Source organism: Sarcophilus harrisii, chromosome 3, assembly GCF_902635505.1.
Source record: "Sarcophilus harrisii chromosome 3, mSarHar1.11, whole genome shotgun sequence".
NCBI lineage: Eukaryota > Metazoa > Chordata > Mammalia > Dasyuromorphia > Dasyuridae > Sarcophilus > Sarcophilus harrisii.
In genome coordinates, this window is record NC_045428.1 from 486,399,728 (window position 1) to 486,419,254 (window position 19,527).

Here is a 19,527-nt window from a genome sequence, read left to right on the forward strand (position 1 = left end):
TCTCATGTTCTCTAAATCTCCACCAATAGTAAACAGAAAATTGAGCCCAATCTCTACAAAACAAACTGCAAAAAGCAGGGTCATTTCCGATAGACTATTGCCAAGTCCGGTTGAATTTGCTTTCAAATGATTTCTCTTCTATGACCCCTTTTCTCCTCTGACTGCTACCATTCTAGTACAAATCCTTACCACTTCACTCCTGAACTAGTATTAGAAGCCTTCAGGTTAGTGTCCCCACCTCAAGCTTCTCTCCCCTCTAGCTAACAAAGCTGCCCTCTCCCAGGAGCACGGCCCCATTTAATAAACTCCAGTGGCTACCTATGACTTCCAGGATCAAATGTAAAATCCTTTTTTTGGCTTATAAAGTCCTTCATAACTGGTAGCTTCCCATCTTTCCAGCATTCTTACAGCTTTATTCCTCTCTGTGTATCACAATATGGTAACTAACATTGACTCCTTTGCTATTCTTTGAACCACAATGCATCTCCCCACTGCATTTCTACTGGCTATTTCCCCACTTAGAATGCATTCTTCTGGGGCAGCTAGTTGGTGCAGTGGGTAGAGCATCAGTCCTGAAGTCAGGACCACCTGAGTTCAAATCTGGCCTCAGACACTTAACACTTCCTAGCTGTGTGACCTGGGCAAGTAACCATCCCCATTACCTCAGCAAAAAAAATAAAAATAGAATATACTCTCCACTACTCTGGCCTCCTTGAAGTCTCATCTAAAATCCCACCTTCTGCAAGAAGTCTTTTCCAATCCCTCCCAGTTAATGTCTTTTTTCTGATATTACCTTAAGCTTTTTAGTCCAAATTTTAGCTTATCAGGGACTAATCACCTTTTTCTAATGCTGCTTAACTTCCTCCTTAGAACACTACTTCCTCTTTTGTGGAATTAAATGATTGGAATTAATGTGGGATTAATGAATGGAGTGGAGGCCACTCCACTACCCACCCATAGGTAGGGTAATGTATAGATTACCTCCAATTTACCCTGTAAATCTCTTATTTGCACAGTTTACACATTATTTACAAGTCCTCCCCTCCCCATCAGGATGTGGGCTTCTGTAGAGGTGGGGGTATTTTTGCCTTTCACTGTATGCCCAATGCTTAGCACAGTGCCCTGCTCTGTTTCTTTCTTTATTACTATTTAGAATTTAAGTAAGCACTTACTTAATAAATGCTTGTTAACTGACTGATTGGCTGTCTTTGACTTTGGAGAACGTTGTTTTTATTTTAACATACAGCATGGACTTCATACACATCTATCATCAGTGCCTTTACAATCAGACAATTTTAAAAGTTAGCAGCAGTTTCTGCAAGTACAAAAATACACATTTATTCCATAACATATAGTAGTAAAATTTATCAAGATATATTATACAAACTCAAAGCATCTTAGATAAAGCATCAGTTTAATATATTATAAGATGACAGTATAGTAAAATGACGTGTGTTCTGCCTGCAAATCATACAATAGGACACTTTACAGCCATATTAACAAACTATTCACATTTAAACATCAAGAGAATAGCTAAGGGAGAACAGCTAAGGGAGAACAACAGATGATTTCTACCCAGTAGGAATGGTTACTGATGAGACTTGGTTATAGGAACAGTATTTCCTTCTATAGTTTAAATTGGGTTGTTGGGTTTATTTCTGTTATGAAATAAATGGAAAAGATTAAAACTGTGGAACCAAAATTTTTATAAACAGAGAGCAATTTCTTTTCAAGAGGATATTACAAGCCACAATCACAACATTTCCATCCACAGCTTTGACAGCAGCATTTCCTTATGTCAATAGAAGCCTCTAATAATTTCACAGATATCCTAATAACTACACCACAAGAGACACACATAGATACTTATGAGGCTTAATATAAGTGGTCCTAGGGCAGAATTGGCATCCTATCTTTGACTGAAATGGCCAGTGAATGGAAACTTTCCAAGTTTGAAGAAGTCAACTTTGGAGATTATGCTCATTGATGGCAGGGAATCAAGGTTTTGTGGGCAATGACATGGTCACATACTTTAAGTAGAAAAGCAGGAACTTTGAGGGAAGAGATGCTTTCTATACTTGTAATCCCTATCCTGGAATAGAGCATCTGGCTGTATATTAACAAATATTTGCTCAATGAAATGAACAGAATTAAGTAGCACTTACAACTAATAAATAGTAAAGGACTTTTGTTGTCTTGGAGAAAACTATTCTGCCATTGAAAAATGCTGTCTGGGTAAGAGAATATGTCTGATAGCAAATAACAGAAGAGGTGATTGCTTTCAGAATTTTCCAGTATCTGAATGGAGGAAGATCATGGAAAATGGCCAGTTCTTGGGCAAAGAGCTCTTTTGCTGGTGGAACAAAGTGACAAAAAAAAAGTTCAGGGCAATTTTTCATGGATAGGGATTGAGATGTGCCTGACCAGAGAGACTGTCAGTGGAAAGGACACATTATAAAGTTGAAGAGTTGAACCTTGTAGAAAATTAAAGAAGTGCTTCCACTTTAGATTGAGTTTCAAAGGCTAAAAAATTTGGGGGGAGTAAAGATTCATGTTGAATAACAAAACTAGGTATTGGGGTTGCCAGCTGAGGAGAATTGCAACTGATTATTCTGGGGGAAGTCATGTCCAAAAATGCAGTGGGGAGCTAGGTTTCAAATAATGAAGACCCAAACTTTCACTTTCCATAAATTTGAGGTGGTAAGGATGCAGAAAAAGTCTTGGCAATCAGAAAGGCAGACACACAATGGGACTCTCTGAAAACAGGATGTGTCTTTCTTTCCATTACCTATGTAGGTGTTCGTTCTATTTCCTCTAACCTTCTCATCTTTGCTTTCAGTATCCCCAGATACCCCTAAAAGCAGCAATTGGAATGTGACAGCTCTTTTAGAACAAAGGCTTTGGACAATTTGGGAAGAGAAATGTCAGAATTCCAAGGAACAACATCTTCAGCACTCTGAACAAACAAGACCACGTGTGCAAGGTGAGCAGGATCTCAGCCATACATCAGCCTTAGGTATTGGTTCAGCCAGACTCCATGAGTGGTATCACTTTTGAATTACAAAGGATAAGATACCCATTTGATTAAATAAATGTTGATCAGGAACCTACTATGTGCAAGTCACTAACCTTGCTGGGAGGCTACAATGAAGATCCTATCCCAGTTCTTGAGGAACTGACAATTCAGGTACAGGGAGAAGTGCATAGGACTCACTAGTACACCATAGGATGATATGAATAGCACAAGAGATTTAAACAAAGTGCTTTGTTGGGGAGATGGACACAAGGTCAGGAAGAAAGGAATTCTACTTGATAATCTGACTGAGGAAGAACCTATGGGAATTGATCTGTAACCATCTTTCTTCTCACAGCTCTGGCTTTTGGGGCCTCTGTGAATTATCAAAATACTCTTCTTCCAAATCTAACTTGCACAAAACCTGAGTGCAACCTGGAATTGTGTTTTCCATAAGAGAATAATGAAAGTGACTAAGAGGATGAGAGCAGCAATAGTAAAAATAAGTAAAAACACCTTACCCAAATGGAAAATATTTTAAAAAGTACTTTCACAGTAAATATCTTTACATCCTACATTTATGTACTTTTTAGGGGGATGTCATTTATATACATTTCTTTTCCCTTTCAAAGGGAAGGTGGGGGTTCAACACTTGGCTCTGCCATTTATTATCCATGTGACATGGTTAAGTCCCATTTAACCAACCTCTCTGGGTCTCTGTCTCATTTATAAAAAGAAATTTAACCAGGTAGAGAGTTTCTTCTAGCTAGACATGCCATGACTCCAACAGTCAAAGACAATGATCAGAGATCTTGACTGTTACCTATGTGGAACTATGCTTATTCCCTTGGATTTTCAATTTCAGCTATCTCTGCACACTTAATATAAACACCTCATTGAATAGGGATAATTTCTGGCTCCTGGTTCCCATCTGGCTTAATTTGCTGCTCCTTGATCTAAGTCTTGGGTTGCTGGTCACAAGCTGTGAACATAAGATTCCCTTCAACAGAAAATGTTTCTTCCTTTATAATCAGAATGCACATAAATAGGAACCCAACTCACTGATTATAAAAGAGAAGAGCCATCCAAATACCCCAGAGACTCAATTTTAGAACCCAGAGGAAAAATACATTTCCTCTCCTTCCTCTACAAAGGACTTTTAATGTATTTCAAAGAAAAACATTTTATTACACTAAAAGTAAATTATGGTTGTCCTTAGGCAACCTATAACATGCAACTAAATATATTTAAAGAATCTGCACCTATTATCTTTTAAGTTAATGAACCAGCCATTCCATTGTATATCACAGTCTTACTTTGGTTAAATGTTTTTGGTACTATGTCCCAGTTCATCCCTAAAAAAAGCCAGAAGAGTTTCTGGACTTTCATCATCAGAGGTTGAGTCATCTGTGCTCCCAATGGTCAAAGAGCATCTGAGTGAGGGATTCTCAGGGGGTTGAGCACCAGAAGAACACTCCCTGTCATCCTCATCTTCCTTGGTTAGATTCATAAGGTAGGTAAGGCTGTTATCCACTCTAGTCAGCACAGTGTTATCCTGGTCCTCAGTGTTCTGGCATCCATAGGGATTACTACATTGGTCCTCAGTTTCGGCAGCACTGACTAAGTTGGAGTTTCTCAGGGGAGTATCCACCTGTCTCCCTTCAAGCAGAGTAGCGTCTGAGATTTGAAATGAAGATGATGGCTGCTCCAATGCTCCGCTTATGGAATTTGTTTTCTTTTTCTCTTGGCTAGAGTCCCTTGTCTTCTTTTTGAGGGACCAGTTTTTCAAAGTGGCCACTCCACTCCTTAACCACGTACCTGGTTGAAGAGTTAAAGACTGCATTTGAGAAGACCACTTTGCATTGTCTTTTTTAACACAAAGTGGGTGGCTGCTGGTCGATGCTGGGGAAGTGTCGAGTATCTCAGAAAAATGACTGCTGAAGTCACGAGAGAGCTCCCCCTCTTTCCTTAGGGCTGAAAAAGTGCAATCAACTGGAGAAGAGTTTTCTGTGGGAATAAAGACTGAGTTCTCAGAAATCTGGGAAAAAGCGCTATCTTCGGAACTTACAGAAGAACCAGATGGCGATGTGCCTGGTGATGACAAACTAGAAAAACTAGTTCTTGAGCAAATGTTTAACCGTGGTGGAATAACAGGTGACATCTTTTCTTCATTTTGGTTTGAGGTATTACTCTTACCCACTTCGATTCCCATAATCAAACTCTGATTAATCAGTTTTTGACCTTCTACTTGCAAAGACTGGTGGCGTTTGAGATAATCTTCATCTCCGAGACAGAAGCCAACATCACAGCTTGTCTTTTCTATATTCTTTGGAGAAACCCCACTGGGATAGGTGAGCTTGCAGCCTAGGTAGTCTATGTTTGGCTCTGAGCAGCGCCTGTGCTTTTGCAGACTTTTGAGTCCAAGTACGGTGTTTGAGTGATCAGGTCCGAGGGTTTGGCTCTTAGAATGATCCAGCAAGGAACTATTACTATAGGATGCCAATGAAATAGTCACAGGTTTGGATTTGAAGGGAAGTTTCACTGGAGTACCTTCATGACTAAAAAACCCTTTTTTCTTAATGTTTTGGTTTGTGGAATTTTTCTTCTCCACTTTAGTTGGAGTGACTGAACTAAACCCTCCTTGTGAGGGGTGGGATTGCTTAGGACCCTCTTCATCTCGATGGGAGATAATAGCATCACAACTAGACTTGCGGAGCTTCTTCTGATAGAACTCCCTGAGAGAGATGAATTTGGAATCCAAATAGTCTATAGTGGGCTCGGAACAGCGCCTGCGTCTCCTCCAGTTTTTCAGAGCTTCTGCCGCTGTGGACAGGTAACCAAGTGTGTTTCTGCCAGCTGAAACATTCTTGGAACAGTCTTGTTCTGAAACCTTAGTGGAGGATGCCACTGGAATGCTCAGTGGCTTGGATCTAGAATGTTGCTTCTGTGGAATTTCTTCATTTTTAGGCTGGTCCAAGTCAAAATCACTCAGAGTTAAAATGCCTTCTGATTCAGTTTGATCCAAATCACAGTCACTCAATGTTAAGACAGAATCCATGCTTCGGCTGCCATGACCCATCTTTACCAGGTCACTGCAGGGAGCATCTACATCCTCATTCAGCTCATTTTCTAAGCTGTCGTAAGAAGAATCATTCATTTGGAGGCCAGACACACCTGACAAAGAATTAAAACTGAGTTAACTTAACAGCTCCCATAGCAAGTATTTAATAAGTGTCTATCACAAAAATCACTGACAATAGTGCTCTCCTTTGACAAATCTTAAAAACTAAAAACATCTTCCTGAATTTTTGTTTTCTGAAGTACTTTTCAAACTTTTCTTCAGAAGAAAAGGGTAACATAACCATTCCCATTTTAGTTGAAGAACTAGGACTTTTTTTGGTAGAAACACTTCTCCTAGTCTTATGTTTATCCAAGCTCTTGACTAAATGGGTTTCCTTCCCTCTAACAAGATATTCTCAGTGTAATAAAGACGAGTCACAAAACAAAGAAAAAACAAAAATAGAAGGTGGCCCATGCCAGAAGTACCCAGGTACTGCCTATGTCACTCCAACCTTTTGAAGGAGATGCTAATAGGGAAATATGGACAGCTAACCTTTATGAAGAAATGGTTAACTAGGTGGAGGAGGGGAGGTAGGTAGGAATATAGGGGAAATTATCCTGTAGTTTATCTCAAGGACGATTTTGGAGATCTAGTTAAGACATTTCATTTTGCAGATGAAACCACAGTGCAAAAGAATGAATGAATCATTCAAAGTCACAGAGCAAATGAATGCATTATCCAAGACTAACAAAAAGCTAGGTCTATAGACTCATAATTCAAAGCTTTTCCTGACATATCATGCTGCCTACCTACTTCTTTGCCAAAAGAAATGATAAACACTTCTTGCCATCCTTAGCTACTCTAGAGAAGGGTTATATCTAATACTTTTTTTTTTTTTTTTTTTTTTTTGTATAAATACTCCTGAACACCTTGCAAAGAACACAGCAGCTCCTTAGCTGGTGAACAAATTAGGGAGTCTTATGAAATGTTGGTAGGCCAGGCTTCCCAGCTAATATCATCCTAGATTCCTCTGTCATTCAGTCTACTTTTTGGTCCTTTTGAAAGTCTCAGGGGCATTCCACTTTCAGCAACTTTCAATCCCTAATGGTGGTGGGGCAACTGACAGATATAAGATGTATTTTTAAGTAAAAAGCAATCCAAAGATTCATGATACCTGGGATATTGTCTGGGTCACTGATTGAAATCTCTTTCAAGAGGCAAGTGATTTCTTCTCCAAATATCCTGCAGCAATTTTCAATTAGAAACTGTACAAGCAGAGAAACCTATAATAATAAAAAAAAAAAAAAAAACCAAAAAGGAGATGGCATTTTTCATAGTTTCTGCTTCTTGTTTAACATATGCTTTCCCAATCTCACACAAATACAAAAGAAGAAAGGAAAAATTTGCAAGTTTCTTAGCAGTAGCTTTAGTATGGGGTGGAGACAAGAGGATTCAGGATAACTTTTTATTTTTAATCCTTAGACTTAAAACTCTGAAATTATAGATTTTCCATAGGATATAATCTTAGTGCCTTAGTATCTACACCTCTCAAGTTGAGGTAAGTAATGTATCTTTAGGAAAGCAGAAATGAGTTCATTTTTTATTAGTTTGTAAAATACTAAGCAGATAAAAATCATTTTAATTGACTTTAATACCAGAGAAGATGGGAAATCACAAACCCATGAAGGAATAACCTTTGTAGTTTGTTTAAAAGGGGTGGAGATAGTTGGAGGCCACCTTTCTTACCTGTGTAACAGAAACCCAGAGAGATGAGGGTGTGTGTGTGTGTGTGTGTGTGTGTGTGTGTGTCTGTCTGTCTTTAGCTCTGACCCTATGGGCTCTCTGTCTGTCTCTGTATGTCTATATAGATATATGTGTATACATGTCTCTCTGTCGGTCTATCTATCTATCTATCTATTGCTCTGGCCCATGGGCTCTGTCTCTCTCTATATATGTGTACATAGATATGTGTGTAAATATGTGTGTGTCTCTATTTGTGGCCACCACTGTGGAGACTGTCTGTCTATCTGTGTAATACTTCCTTTTGGTATGCCTTTAGATTATTTCTCAGCTTGTAAGCTGAGAAATAGCTAGGATATTTAGGAGAACATCTAGAAAAAGCAACTGAGTAACTGAGTTTGTTAACAATGCCATTTGAAAAGAACTTAAGATCTACATCCCCTATAAGAGACTTTTCCTGATTCTCCGGCTGCTAGTTGCTCTACCTCTTCCTCCAAATGACAATATATCTGTATTTTGCACATACTTATGTATATATGTCTTCCCTTACAGGATGTAAATTCCTCAAGGACAAGAACTGCTTTGTTTTTACCCTGGCATCTCCAGCACCAAGTACAATGATGAATGTTGAAAGGCAACATAGGAGTCTTTTCTCTCCACAGTTCAGGTGCTATTCTACCCCCTGAGCTCGAAGGGGAGAAATGACCCCACTGCTATCTATTCGACTTCTTCACAACCCTCCTGTTGAAGGCTGGGATGAAAAACACTCCAGATTAAACTCTATCTGATTAAATTACAACATGCAAGTGGCTAGATCTACATATATCCCATATCTTTAAAAATTGATGTTCAGATTTAAAACACTGGAAGTGTCCTTAGATGCTTGGGGGAAAATTAAACTCAAGGTACCTTTTTAGTGACCTCACCCTCCAGCTCAGGACTAACAGATGGTGGAGGACAAAGAATGCTGGGAGCAATGCACACTGCCAGATTAAAAGCTGTCATTTGATTGAATGCAGATTGTTGCTCGATGCTGTGCAACATTCCAAATAGATATCGCAGGAGAAGGAGATTGGCTCTAGGAAGCTGGTTTATGAGCCTAAAAATTGGAGGAGGAAAAAAGGTGTTCTTATAAAAAATCTTTTGGTTTATGAACTTGCTTTAAAAAAAAAGTAAAAGAGAACAGTGAACAGTGTATTTTTCATATGCTATATTCACAGCCCAATCAAAGTGCAAAAGAATGCAGAAATGTCTGTCGTAAAAATACACGGCCTGGAATATTTTTTGAAACCAGTACAATGTAGCTTAACTGAGATAAATTTTATTCACAACTGAATTTTTACACACACAGACACACACACACACACATACATACATATACACACACACACACACACATACTCTCCACCATTACCAGACCTGTAACATTCCAGGATAGAATGAGACAAAAAGTTCACGAAAGCTTAGTGATGAAATTCAACAGCAATTAAATTTAATGTGTTACTTCATTTCCAAGGGAGCAACACTGGAATGCTATCTATGAGTAAGAGCCAACCTTTGCCAGTTAATACTCCTAGGGCTATCCAAAGAATTCATTCTTTACTTCCTCCAACTTCTACATTCTGCCTGGAAAAAAGTCACTTCCCTTCCTTGCTCCACTTTCTCATGGGAGTTTGTTCCTCTACTATTTCCTGGGTCTTTAATTGAACTTCATATTCTGGGTAGGAAATTGCGATACAGCTTCCTAGATAGAAATCCGAATCCTTATTAACATGTAAGCTGTAAATCAGATTGGACCATGACCAACCTGTTTATTTGGACCAGCTTTTGGAACTGGTAACCATCATTAGGGCCAGGGTCGGGGTGGGGAGGCAGGGAATGCAGGAGTCCTTGATGACACGTCTTTATTTCTAAAGGAATGCTGATACCTTTGTGATCAAACTTAATCAATGTGCTTAAATACATTTATATGCTTATGGAAGGCACTGGCTCTGTAATATAAGGTGGTCTACATTTTCAGTTTTCTTACACTTTATATACCCCTGCCCTTAGGATCCAGTGATATGAGTTTCCTTACTGTTTCTCCTACTTTCCAACTCCAAGTATTTTTTAAAAAATTATATTTTATCCCTCCCTTATATGCCAAAACATTTAAAAAAAAGTTTTGAGTTCCAAATGTTACATCTCTCTCCTTCTTTTCCCTTTCCCGTCCCGAAGTTGGTAAGCAGTCTGCCTCATGGCCATAGTTTTGAGTGATTTTTGGTATTTCCCCACCTTCAGACTTCTTCCCACCCCAAATTCTATGCCTTTTCCTTTTCCTGACACTGGCTTCTGTTCTAAAGCAGGGAATTTCTAGAAATGACAGTGGATAGGTGATCACATTTTGAAAACGTCTGAGGAAAGCAATTGTACTGAGTAGATGTATCTAAATAGCACCCAATGTGATGCAAACATAATAGTGATCCCTGTAGATGTTTCACACCACTGAAAAAAAGCATGCTTTGGAAAAAAAATGTCAGGAAGACATTTCCTGCACACCAGCACAGTGGCTGATATAAGTGGACCAGTCTTGCCAGGATTTTCCCCTTGGATGGAGAATTTTTGGAGAATTTACCTAAAATTCATCATTTTCCTGTCCTCTGGGGCCAAAGACAAAAGCTGTCAGCTGACAAAGCCAGTTCCATCTGATTGGCGAGATGTGTGCTTTATTTATATCAAAAGCCAAGAGAACAAGTCATCTACATGATTGATAGCCTTATAGATTTTAGCTACATATGTGATGTCTGTTTCTGATTCAAACACCTAGAGGCTTTTTCATGGTCCTGTGTCCCAGATCAACAACAGTGATAGTGGCATCTTTCAATCTATTTTTAAATGGCTTCCCAAGTATTTGAAGAAGTCTACTCTCTTTTAGCAGACAAGACCACATTCCCATTCCTGGAGTCTGCTTTATTTAAGTGCATTTTTTGAATAATGACCCAAGTACCTCTGAACTGCGTTTATCTTCTCTTCATCATTTCCTTGATCCATAATGGAGACCCATTGGTCAAAGAGATCAGATAAAAAAATACTTTCTGGAATGTTTCGAAGAAAATCCTTTATTAAAGAAAAGGGAAAAAAATACTTTTAAGCATCATGTTTATGAGAGAGTACATACACATAATGACAAAAGCTCAGTGCACATACTGCCTCTCCTACTACTTCCTTCTTTTTCTCATTCACCCTAAACTCAAATGAGACAATTAGATTTCGGGTCTTTGCCATGACTGATGTGAACCCGTGAGTCCATGTTCTCATTTCATTTTTTTCCCCAGATGGAAGATATAATTATGATTTGAATTATTATCTGGAAGAGAAAAAGTACCACAGCTTTGCAGGAAATCCTACTGAAAATTGGCTGATTGTATCTTAAAAGATTTTTACCATGACTATTAGTTTGCAAGTCTACTTATTTATACTGTTGTCTTATTTTCCACTTACTACACGTATATCTATCTACTTCCTTATCCTTTCATTATTAAATAAGAGATTGAAACAATTCAATTTTTGTTACTTTGTCAGGATGCTCTGAGCACTATAGAGCCAAATACTTGTGATGATAGGTGCTAAATAAAATCACAATATGAAGCTTACTGCTGGATTTGAATTAAGTCCTTTCTGGAGCGAACAACTTAGAGAATTAATTCTATTTTCTTTTTTTAAAGAGCACAAAAGATTGGCTCTGAAGGGGGACGTATGTAATACACAGACACAGACACACACTCACAGTGTGCACAATATGTGCCCACAAGTTTCCTATTGAATGTTTTCTAGATTGTTACAGTCTTCTGCCTCACAACTCCCGGAACCTGAACAGACACATCTCTCAAAATCAGAAAAAAATGGAGGGAATTATCAAGCTTAGAATTGAGCAGATCCATGAATGGAACTAAATGTACTTCAGGGCACTTGGGCACAGATGAGGACAATGGAAGTACTGGCTAACTAAAGGGGTGGCCTGGAATATTTACAACACTTCATAAAGTTAAGGTGGTGAGGAAAAACACTTACTCAGGCCTATTAATTTATGATACTTAAACTATCCAGTGCTAGCCTGAGGAATAGCTGTTACATTGCTTTGTTAGGCTATAAACCAGACTACCACTGTCAAGGGTGTCATAGAATACTGTGCACACCTTTCTTTGCTTCCATCCAAAGGTGATTAAGTAGCCTGATACTTTTTTCCCCTAGTAATGATGATCTCAAGAAAAACCACTGGGGCTTTACTGTATCCATGGCCTAGTAGGAAGAAGGGATGGTTTACAGCAGAAGTGTCAAACACACAACTTGCAAAGCTGCTCACAGCACTCCCAAGAGCAGCCCAAATTATATTAAAATATAATTGGGAAATAGTTAACAAAACAAATGAAATACAGCAAGATATACATCATGTTAATATGTAGTTTTCTAAGTCACTATGCAAACTGGAGGGATCCTTATGTATGGTTTAATGGCCTTTGTTTCAATTTGAGTTTGACACATGTTTTTAGTACCTATGAGGTCTTCTTGGTATTCTTTCCAATCTGTCTGGGCCCCTTTCTATCCCTGGTTCCCTGACAATCTAAGAAATGGAGGAAGAGATGGGATCTAAGTGTAGAAGTGGTCATCATCTGTCCATAATATCTACTGTTTTCTTTTGCAGTGTTTCCACTCCTTGGTATTGAAATCAGTTCAGTAAATATTAGTCCTTGCTTGCTTGTTTGGACTTTATCCTGTAGTGAATCTGGCTGGCTATAGTTGTGACTTACTCTTTTTGATTGGAATATGGATCTCTTTTCCCCAAGGTAGTTCTTTCTCTCCTACTTTTAGTGCTTTTAGTGTTCCCTATGTGCTAACTGGTTTGTTCACCATTCATAAAGTTGACTTGCTGGTTACTGGCCTATATGTTCACATGGATGCTGAAACATTAGACCCTTCAGAAATGTGATGGGGTGTTGGAGCATAACAATAGAACAGATGATGGAGATAGAACTAGATAGAGATGGAGATAGAACTAGATGATGGATCAAAAAAGGTATTAAATGTAAAGTGCTTTGTCAACTTTAACATACTTTACATATATCAATTCTTTTTCTTATAGTCTTGATGTACCTGGCAGACCAAGACCTACACAGAACCATATCTATAAAAGTGTTCTCCTTACATCTCTGAAGTTTCTTTGAATTTATTTTGCATATAGTTTTTATTTACTTTTCTGTGTAAAGGACATTGCTCTCTTCTCCCCAACCCCTAAACAGACTTTATGTTCCTCAAGAATACACATTTTTGACTTTATAGGTTCAGAGGCTAGCATTGGGCCTTGCATCCAGTTGACTCTTAAATGAATGTTTGCTGAGAAGTACTGAATTAACCAACTATTTCATGGCCAAAGATCATGCCCAAGAATGGTTAACTACCACTAAAAAAGAGTGGGAGTTAATGCCCTGCAGATAAGCTAACCAAAAAGAAATGCCAACCTGAAGTACATATCTTACTGTGAGTTGTCCTATAGAGTAGAGGCAGCATAGGACTGGGGAAAGTGCTTGGAACCTGAGGACCTGGGTTCAAATCTTGCCCATGCTACTTCTATGATTTTGAACAAATCACAATCTCTCTGGGTCTCAGGATCCTTAAACTGTAAAATGAGGGGCCAGACTAGAACTTTTAATTCTAAATATATGAGTATTTTATCTTTGTATGGATAGGGAAATCTATTTTTAGTTAATGTAGTGACAAGGACAAGGCAGCACTTGTACTAGCTATATTACAATCAGATCTCTCGTTAGGAGGAGTTTTGAATTACTAGACCCATTGGTAGAAGCAGGCAGAAGGCACAAATTATGACATGAAACTACTTTATAGTTTAATAAATTGATTATCTTTGGAAACAGGGACATAGGAAGGCAATGGTGAACTCAAACCAACAGATATGTGGGTAAAAAGCCAAAAACTCCCTACAAAACTTCCTTAAATTTCATGCCATAGTTCTTTGATGAGAGCTATTCACGAGCAACAGGAAGTTTTAATTTTGCTAGCTAATTTAACCTTCTGGAAGAACCCAAAACTGGTTCTATCATTGTAGAAGTGATATCCTTCCTCTGTTAAGTCCACCAGATTTTCATGATCATCCATGAGCATTAGTTGCTTTAAAAGTCACTTTTAGAAAAAGAAGCCAAACAAACAAACAAACTCCACTAGAAAACTTTTACTTTGAATAAAGGGAACAGAAAGGGAATGACTCCCCCTTTTGAGTCACAGTGGAAAACATACTATGATCTATCTTGAAGAAAAACACCAGTAACCTAAAACTTACACTTGAAAGATAATGACTTATAACATCTCAATGAACTCTGGCACAGCTGGAATAACAAATTATGAAATTCAGCTGCCATCACAGCTGAGAAGAGGACCTGAAATCAAAGCCAAGGTTTCCTAGTGGGCATGTCCTGAATTATAATCCCTGAGCCACAGGACTCAGCTGAGTGCTTCCTCCTCTCCCAAAGCAAAGCCCAGGTCACCAGCAAAACTTTTTAAGTTCACAGGAGAGCCCATGGCGGGAGGGATGAGGGTAGTGGATGTGAACTTTGGCTAGAAGCTTTAGTGAATCAAAGCCATAGGTTCTCAAACAACTCTTCCAAAAACAATTTGATGCCTTAAGCATCTTTTTAAGTAAAGGCAATGCAAATGATATCTGAAGGGAGTACTTACAAACCACTTTTCATTTTTTATTTAAGGAGGGAAGGACAGGAAAAGGGATATGCAAATAAAAGATGCCTGTTTTGTTTTTAAAAATACCAGAACCATGATTTCACTGATGTAGGAAACACTTACTATGTACAAACTTCCTCTAATAAAGCACATTAGGTACTACTGTTTCTGCAACTCATCATTTTATAAAACTTTGAGTTTCAGTGACCTTCTCAGGGTCATACAACCCAATAGATGTCATAAATGACCAGCACCCAGCCTTCCTAATTCTCTGCCTATTATGTCATGCTGCTCATAATAATGGTGGTAACAAGAACAACAGTAATATGACATAATCTATAGTGTTTAATATTATATGTTGGCTCTGTGACTAAAAAGACAAAATGCTTATTGCTCCTTGCCCTCAAGGAGCTTATATTTTGCCAGTAGATGCCACTTATATGCATGGTGATTTCTTGTTTGCAATGTGTGCACTCTAACGAAGGAATAATACATGTGTTATTACATACATTTTACAGATGAGGAACCTGAGACTCAAAAACCTTATATGATTTTTCTAAGGTCAAAGAGACACTATGTGGCAGAACCAGTATTCAAATGTATTCTAAATGCAAAGTGTTTCCTCTACCTTTTACATCCTCCTTTAACATTCAATTTCCTCATTTCTAAAACTATATGAGTCTAGGGCATATTTTGTGATCACTACATAGTTTTTAGAGTAAGAAGGAACCTTACACATGATTAGCCCAATTACCTCAACTTATGGGTGAGAAAACTGAAGCTTAGTGAAAGTTAAGGGATTTGTCCAAATAGCAAGCAAAAGATCCAGGATTTGAACTCAACTCCAATCCAAATATTACAAATTCTATCTGCTAGACTTCATTTCAGGATAGGTGGTAATAATTACAGGAATAAACTTGGCGTCAGGATTGGGGTCATTTAGCCCTCTCTAAGCTTCAGTTTTACATCTGCAAAATGAAAAGAGAAACTGTGGCACAGTGAAGAGAAAACTAGGTTTGGGTTCCCCATCTGGTGCTGGCTATTTATCTCACAATCTGTGCCAATGGATAGAGGTCCCTTTGCAGGGAAGTTCCCAGTACAAATGGACCAGAAATGAATTCAACATGTCCAAAACTGAACTCACTGTCCAGCCTCCCAACCTTCCTCTCTTCCTAATTTTCTTTTTAATGTAGAGGACACTACTATATCTCTGTCATCCAGGCTTGAAACTTAAGTGTTTCAACTCTTTTTTTCTCATCTTTTACCCCACTACTATCCAAATCAGATCCTATCCTATTATTTTCATAACCTTACTCCTCTTTACTTCTAATATTGCTAGCACCCTAGCTCAGGCCCTTATCTGATCTATTAAAATAGCCTTCTGTTTCATCTCCTTGATTCAAGTGTCTTCAGAATATTCTCCATCTACCCTCAGACTACCCAAAATGATATTCCTAAAGTGCAAGTCCAAGTTTGTCACATAGATCTCCTCTCCTTTCAATGAATTGCTATTAATTTCTAGAACCAAATATAAGCCCTTCATAACTTGGTTCCTTCCTACTTTTTCCAGTCTTATACATTATTCTTTTACATGTACTCTGTGACCCAGAGACAGAAGCTCGCTATTACACAACACACCCTATATCTCCAAATCTGGGCATTTTCAATGGTAGATTCCCCCATCCTTGAAATATTCTCTCTCTGCTCATTTTTATTTCCTGGTTTTTCTGGTTTCCTTCGCATCTCAGCTAAAAATCACATCTTCAGAAGCCTTTCCTAGTCTTCCTTGGAGGTAAGCGCCTTTCCTCAGATTTTTCCAATCCACCCTCTACGCTGCTATTTGTACACAGTTGTTTGCATGTTGTCTCCTTTTTTAGACTGTGAAGTCTTTGAGAGCCCAGATTTTTTTCTTTTTCTTTTCTTTTTTTTTTTGCCTTTCTCTATCCCCAGGGCATAACACAGAGCTTACACGAAGAGTCAGCATTTAATAAATGCACGTTGCCTGACTTGACTGATCAGATAATTCTCTAATATTATAAATGTCAGAGCACATGCCAATTAGCACTGTTAAAGGGAGTTTCCTCACTAGGAGTTTTTCACTTCAATAAAACCATAGACCTTCAGACTAACCCAGCCCCTATTCTCCCCCAAACTAAATTAGGATCATTCAGAGCTTAAGGGAACTTTATTGCTTGAGAGCCAGCCAAACTGGCCCTTTTATTTCTCACTGACTACATTCCATTTCTCATCTCCACGCCTTTGCACTGGCCATTCTCCATGCTTGGAATGAACTTCCTCCTTAGCTTGTCCTTGAAGACACAGCTCAGACACTAACTTTTGCATCAAGCCTTTGCTAATTTCCCACCACAGCAGCCAGTGCTCTCTGTCCCTATACCTAGTATAGAACTTTGTTGTTGTTCAGTCATGTTCAGTCATTTCTGACTCTGTGACCCCACTTTCTTGGCAAAGATACTGGAGTTATCTTTCATTTTCTTCTCTAGTTCACTTTAAGAAACAAATTGAGGCAAATAGGGTTAAGTGACTTCCTGAGGGTCACAATCTGAACCCAGAAATGAACTCAAGAAAATGAATCTTCCTAACTACAGGATTACCATTCTATCCATTGTGCTACCTACCTGCCCCATAGGTCATATACATACATATGATATTTATGCATTTATTATCTTCTCCAATAAAATGTAAGCTCATTTTGAGTTAGGATCATTTTGTTCTTTGTACTTACACCTTCAGCACCTAGAACTATGCTTAGGTACATAGTAGGTACTTGGTTGGTTGACTGATCTCATATACAACAAAAGTCCTATTTCTGATCAAGCATCACTTGATCCATCTATAACTATGTTCTTCTGCAATTTCTACTGGCAATTTAAAGGAATTAGACCCCACACAGAGTGAGCACAAAATGATTTTTCTAAGGTATTGGCCCAGACATTTTAATTAGGCATTTAATTAGTTGACTGGGGGTGGTGGAGGTAGTTGTGAAAACACAGTTATTTGCTGTTGCTACAACCAGAACAAAAATCCATTGTGAGTCTTTCTCTGATTATTTTATTTATTATACTACTTGTGTTTTTCTATTGTCTAGCCAGTCTGTTGATTTTTGTGTTTTGTGAAATATAGTGACATTACACCAAGCCTACTGAAGTCAAGTCAATCAAAATTGATTTCATTTCTATTCCTTCTTTTCTCCAGTGGAACATTCACTGAATTTGTTGAGCTCTTGCCTTCATGCACCAGGCTATGCTTTTATTGTGCTATGGGAACTAGGGGGTTGAGGTATAGGGATTGAGGGGGAGCCCTAAATAAAGCACTACTCCTCTCTTATGTCTTTCACAAAAAGTGAAAAAAAATATATAACAGGAGTGTTTAGTTTTAGAAATCCCATTTTTTTCTGTTGTGGCAGTGATGCCTAAGAACAGAGTGCTTCTGATGATAACCTATGTGGAACTCCCCAATTGAGTATTGCTCAGAATCAAAAGGACAGCTTTTGTCTTTTACAGAATGTACTGACCCATACATCCCAAGCTCCTTATTTATGTAGCACTTAATTCTGATTTTCCTACAGCATATAAAAGCCAAGTTGACATGTTAACAAGCCTCTCTCACTTCAATGGCATGAAGTGTTCTCCTCACTGCTGATATATTAAAGAATATCCCAGGGAGAGAGGGGTGGCAAGGGGCCAACACGAGGAGAGGCTTGGAGCAACCTGGAACAGACATTCTTACAGCTCAGTTGCTTCCCCGGGGTTATAATAACCCATAAAGTCAGTCCTCAACAGCTGAAATGCCGTTTAGCCAACACACTCCATAGGCTGACCCAAGCCTTATCTCTTTTTCATTGGTAACCTGGATGCTTTGGGAGGTGCCTGAACTTGCTGAGTTCTTTCAATCTTGTCTGACTCTCTGTGACTGCATTTGGAGTTTTCTTGGCAGAGATACTAGAATACTTTGCCATTTCCTTTTCTAGCTAACTTTTACAGATGAGGAAACTGAGGCAGACAGGACCGAATGACTTGCCCAGGGTCACAGAGCTAATAAATGTCTAAGACCAGATTTCAACTCAGAAAGTTGTCTTCCCAACTCCAGGCTCAGTACTCTATTCACTGCCATCACATAGCTGACCTAAGTACTATCTGTTAGATCTGACCATCTCTGACCTTTACAAAAACACTTATATAATATCTTATGGTTACAAAGTCTTTTAGACAGATCCTTATCTCCTCAGATCCTCACAAACCTGGAAAGAGGAGTACTGGAATTGTATATATGTATGTCTTTAAAGCTTTACTTTTTTTTTCAATGATCAAAATTTATTTTCTCTCCTTTTTATAAGACTCAAAACTCTTGTATACACTTTAACCTTCTTGACCTTTATCAGCCGGATGCAGACTTGCTTTAATGGAAGAATGCAAGGAGCCCTATGCACTCTTGAATGGTTTTTAACGGGCAATTCCATCAGCCCTTCCAATACTGTCATTTGTAACAATAAAAAGGCTATGGGATGATCTCTCAAACTATACTGGGGGGACAGGAATATCTTGGTGGCTTACAACATTTCATATTGTCATCCTTAATATATTATCCATTAGTTTTACTTTGAGTCCTACCTTGAAATAGCAGGATTTTCCTGCTACTATTATTATTTCCAAAACCTGATCTGGTCCAACTCAGCTTGAGTGTGTTCAATTCTAGAACCTTTATTAAATACTTTATTACACAAATAGTTCTTTATAAAGCCTAGTTTTATGCTTTTTAGTACAATTTTTGACTGATCAAGAACTGTTTTTTTTTTTTTTTAATGCTGCTAAAATGAATATAACTGCCCTCTTACAATACTACTTCCTCATTTTTGTAGAACTAATGAATAATTTTAGGTAGGATAGATCTATTTAGAAACTTGTAATTGATTAAATATCTCCAAAATACTGACAAGATGCCATGAATTCTAGGCATATTGTAATTTGCA

The 19,527-nt window shown here is 38.3% G+C and overlaps 1 protein-coding gene across 2 annotated transcripts in view; it reads right to left on the reverse strand.

Annotated features, from left to right (window-relative positions):
• Window positions 1-1,395: 1,395 nt before the first annotated feature.
• Window positions 1,396-19,527, reverse strand: part of ARHGAP20 (Rho GTPase activating protein 20) — a 157,437-nt gene continuing 139,305 nt past the window's right edge. For both annotated transcript variants that reach the window (XM_031961130.1, XM_031961131.1), the window contains 4 exons: window positions 10,801-10,910; window positions 8,724-8,913; window positions 7,249-7,357; window positions 1,396-6,187 (listed from right to left, as the gene is read on the reverse strand). In XM_031961130.1, the coding sequence (XP_031816990.1) occupies window positions 4,335-6,187; window positions 7,249-7,357; window positions 8,724-8,913; window positions 10,801-10,910 (2,262 nt within the window). In that variant the 3' untranslated portion in view covers window positions 1,396-4,334. The remainder of the gene's footprint in view (window positions 6,188-7,248; window positions 7,358-8,723; window positions 8,914-10,800; window positions 10,911-19,527) is intronic.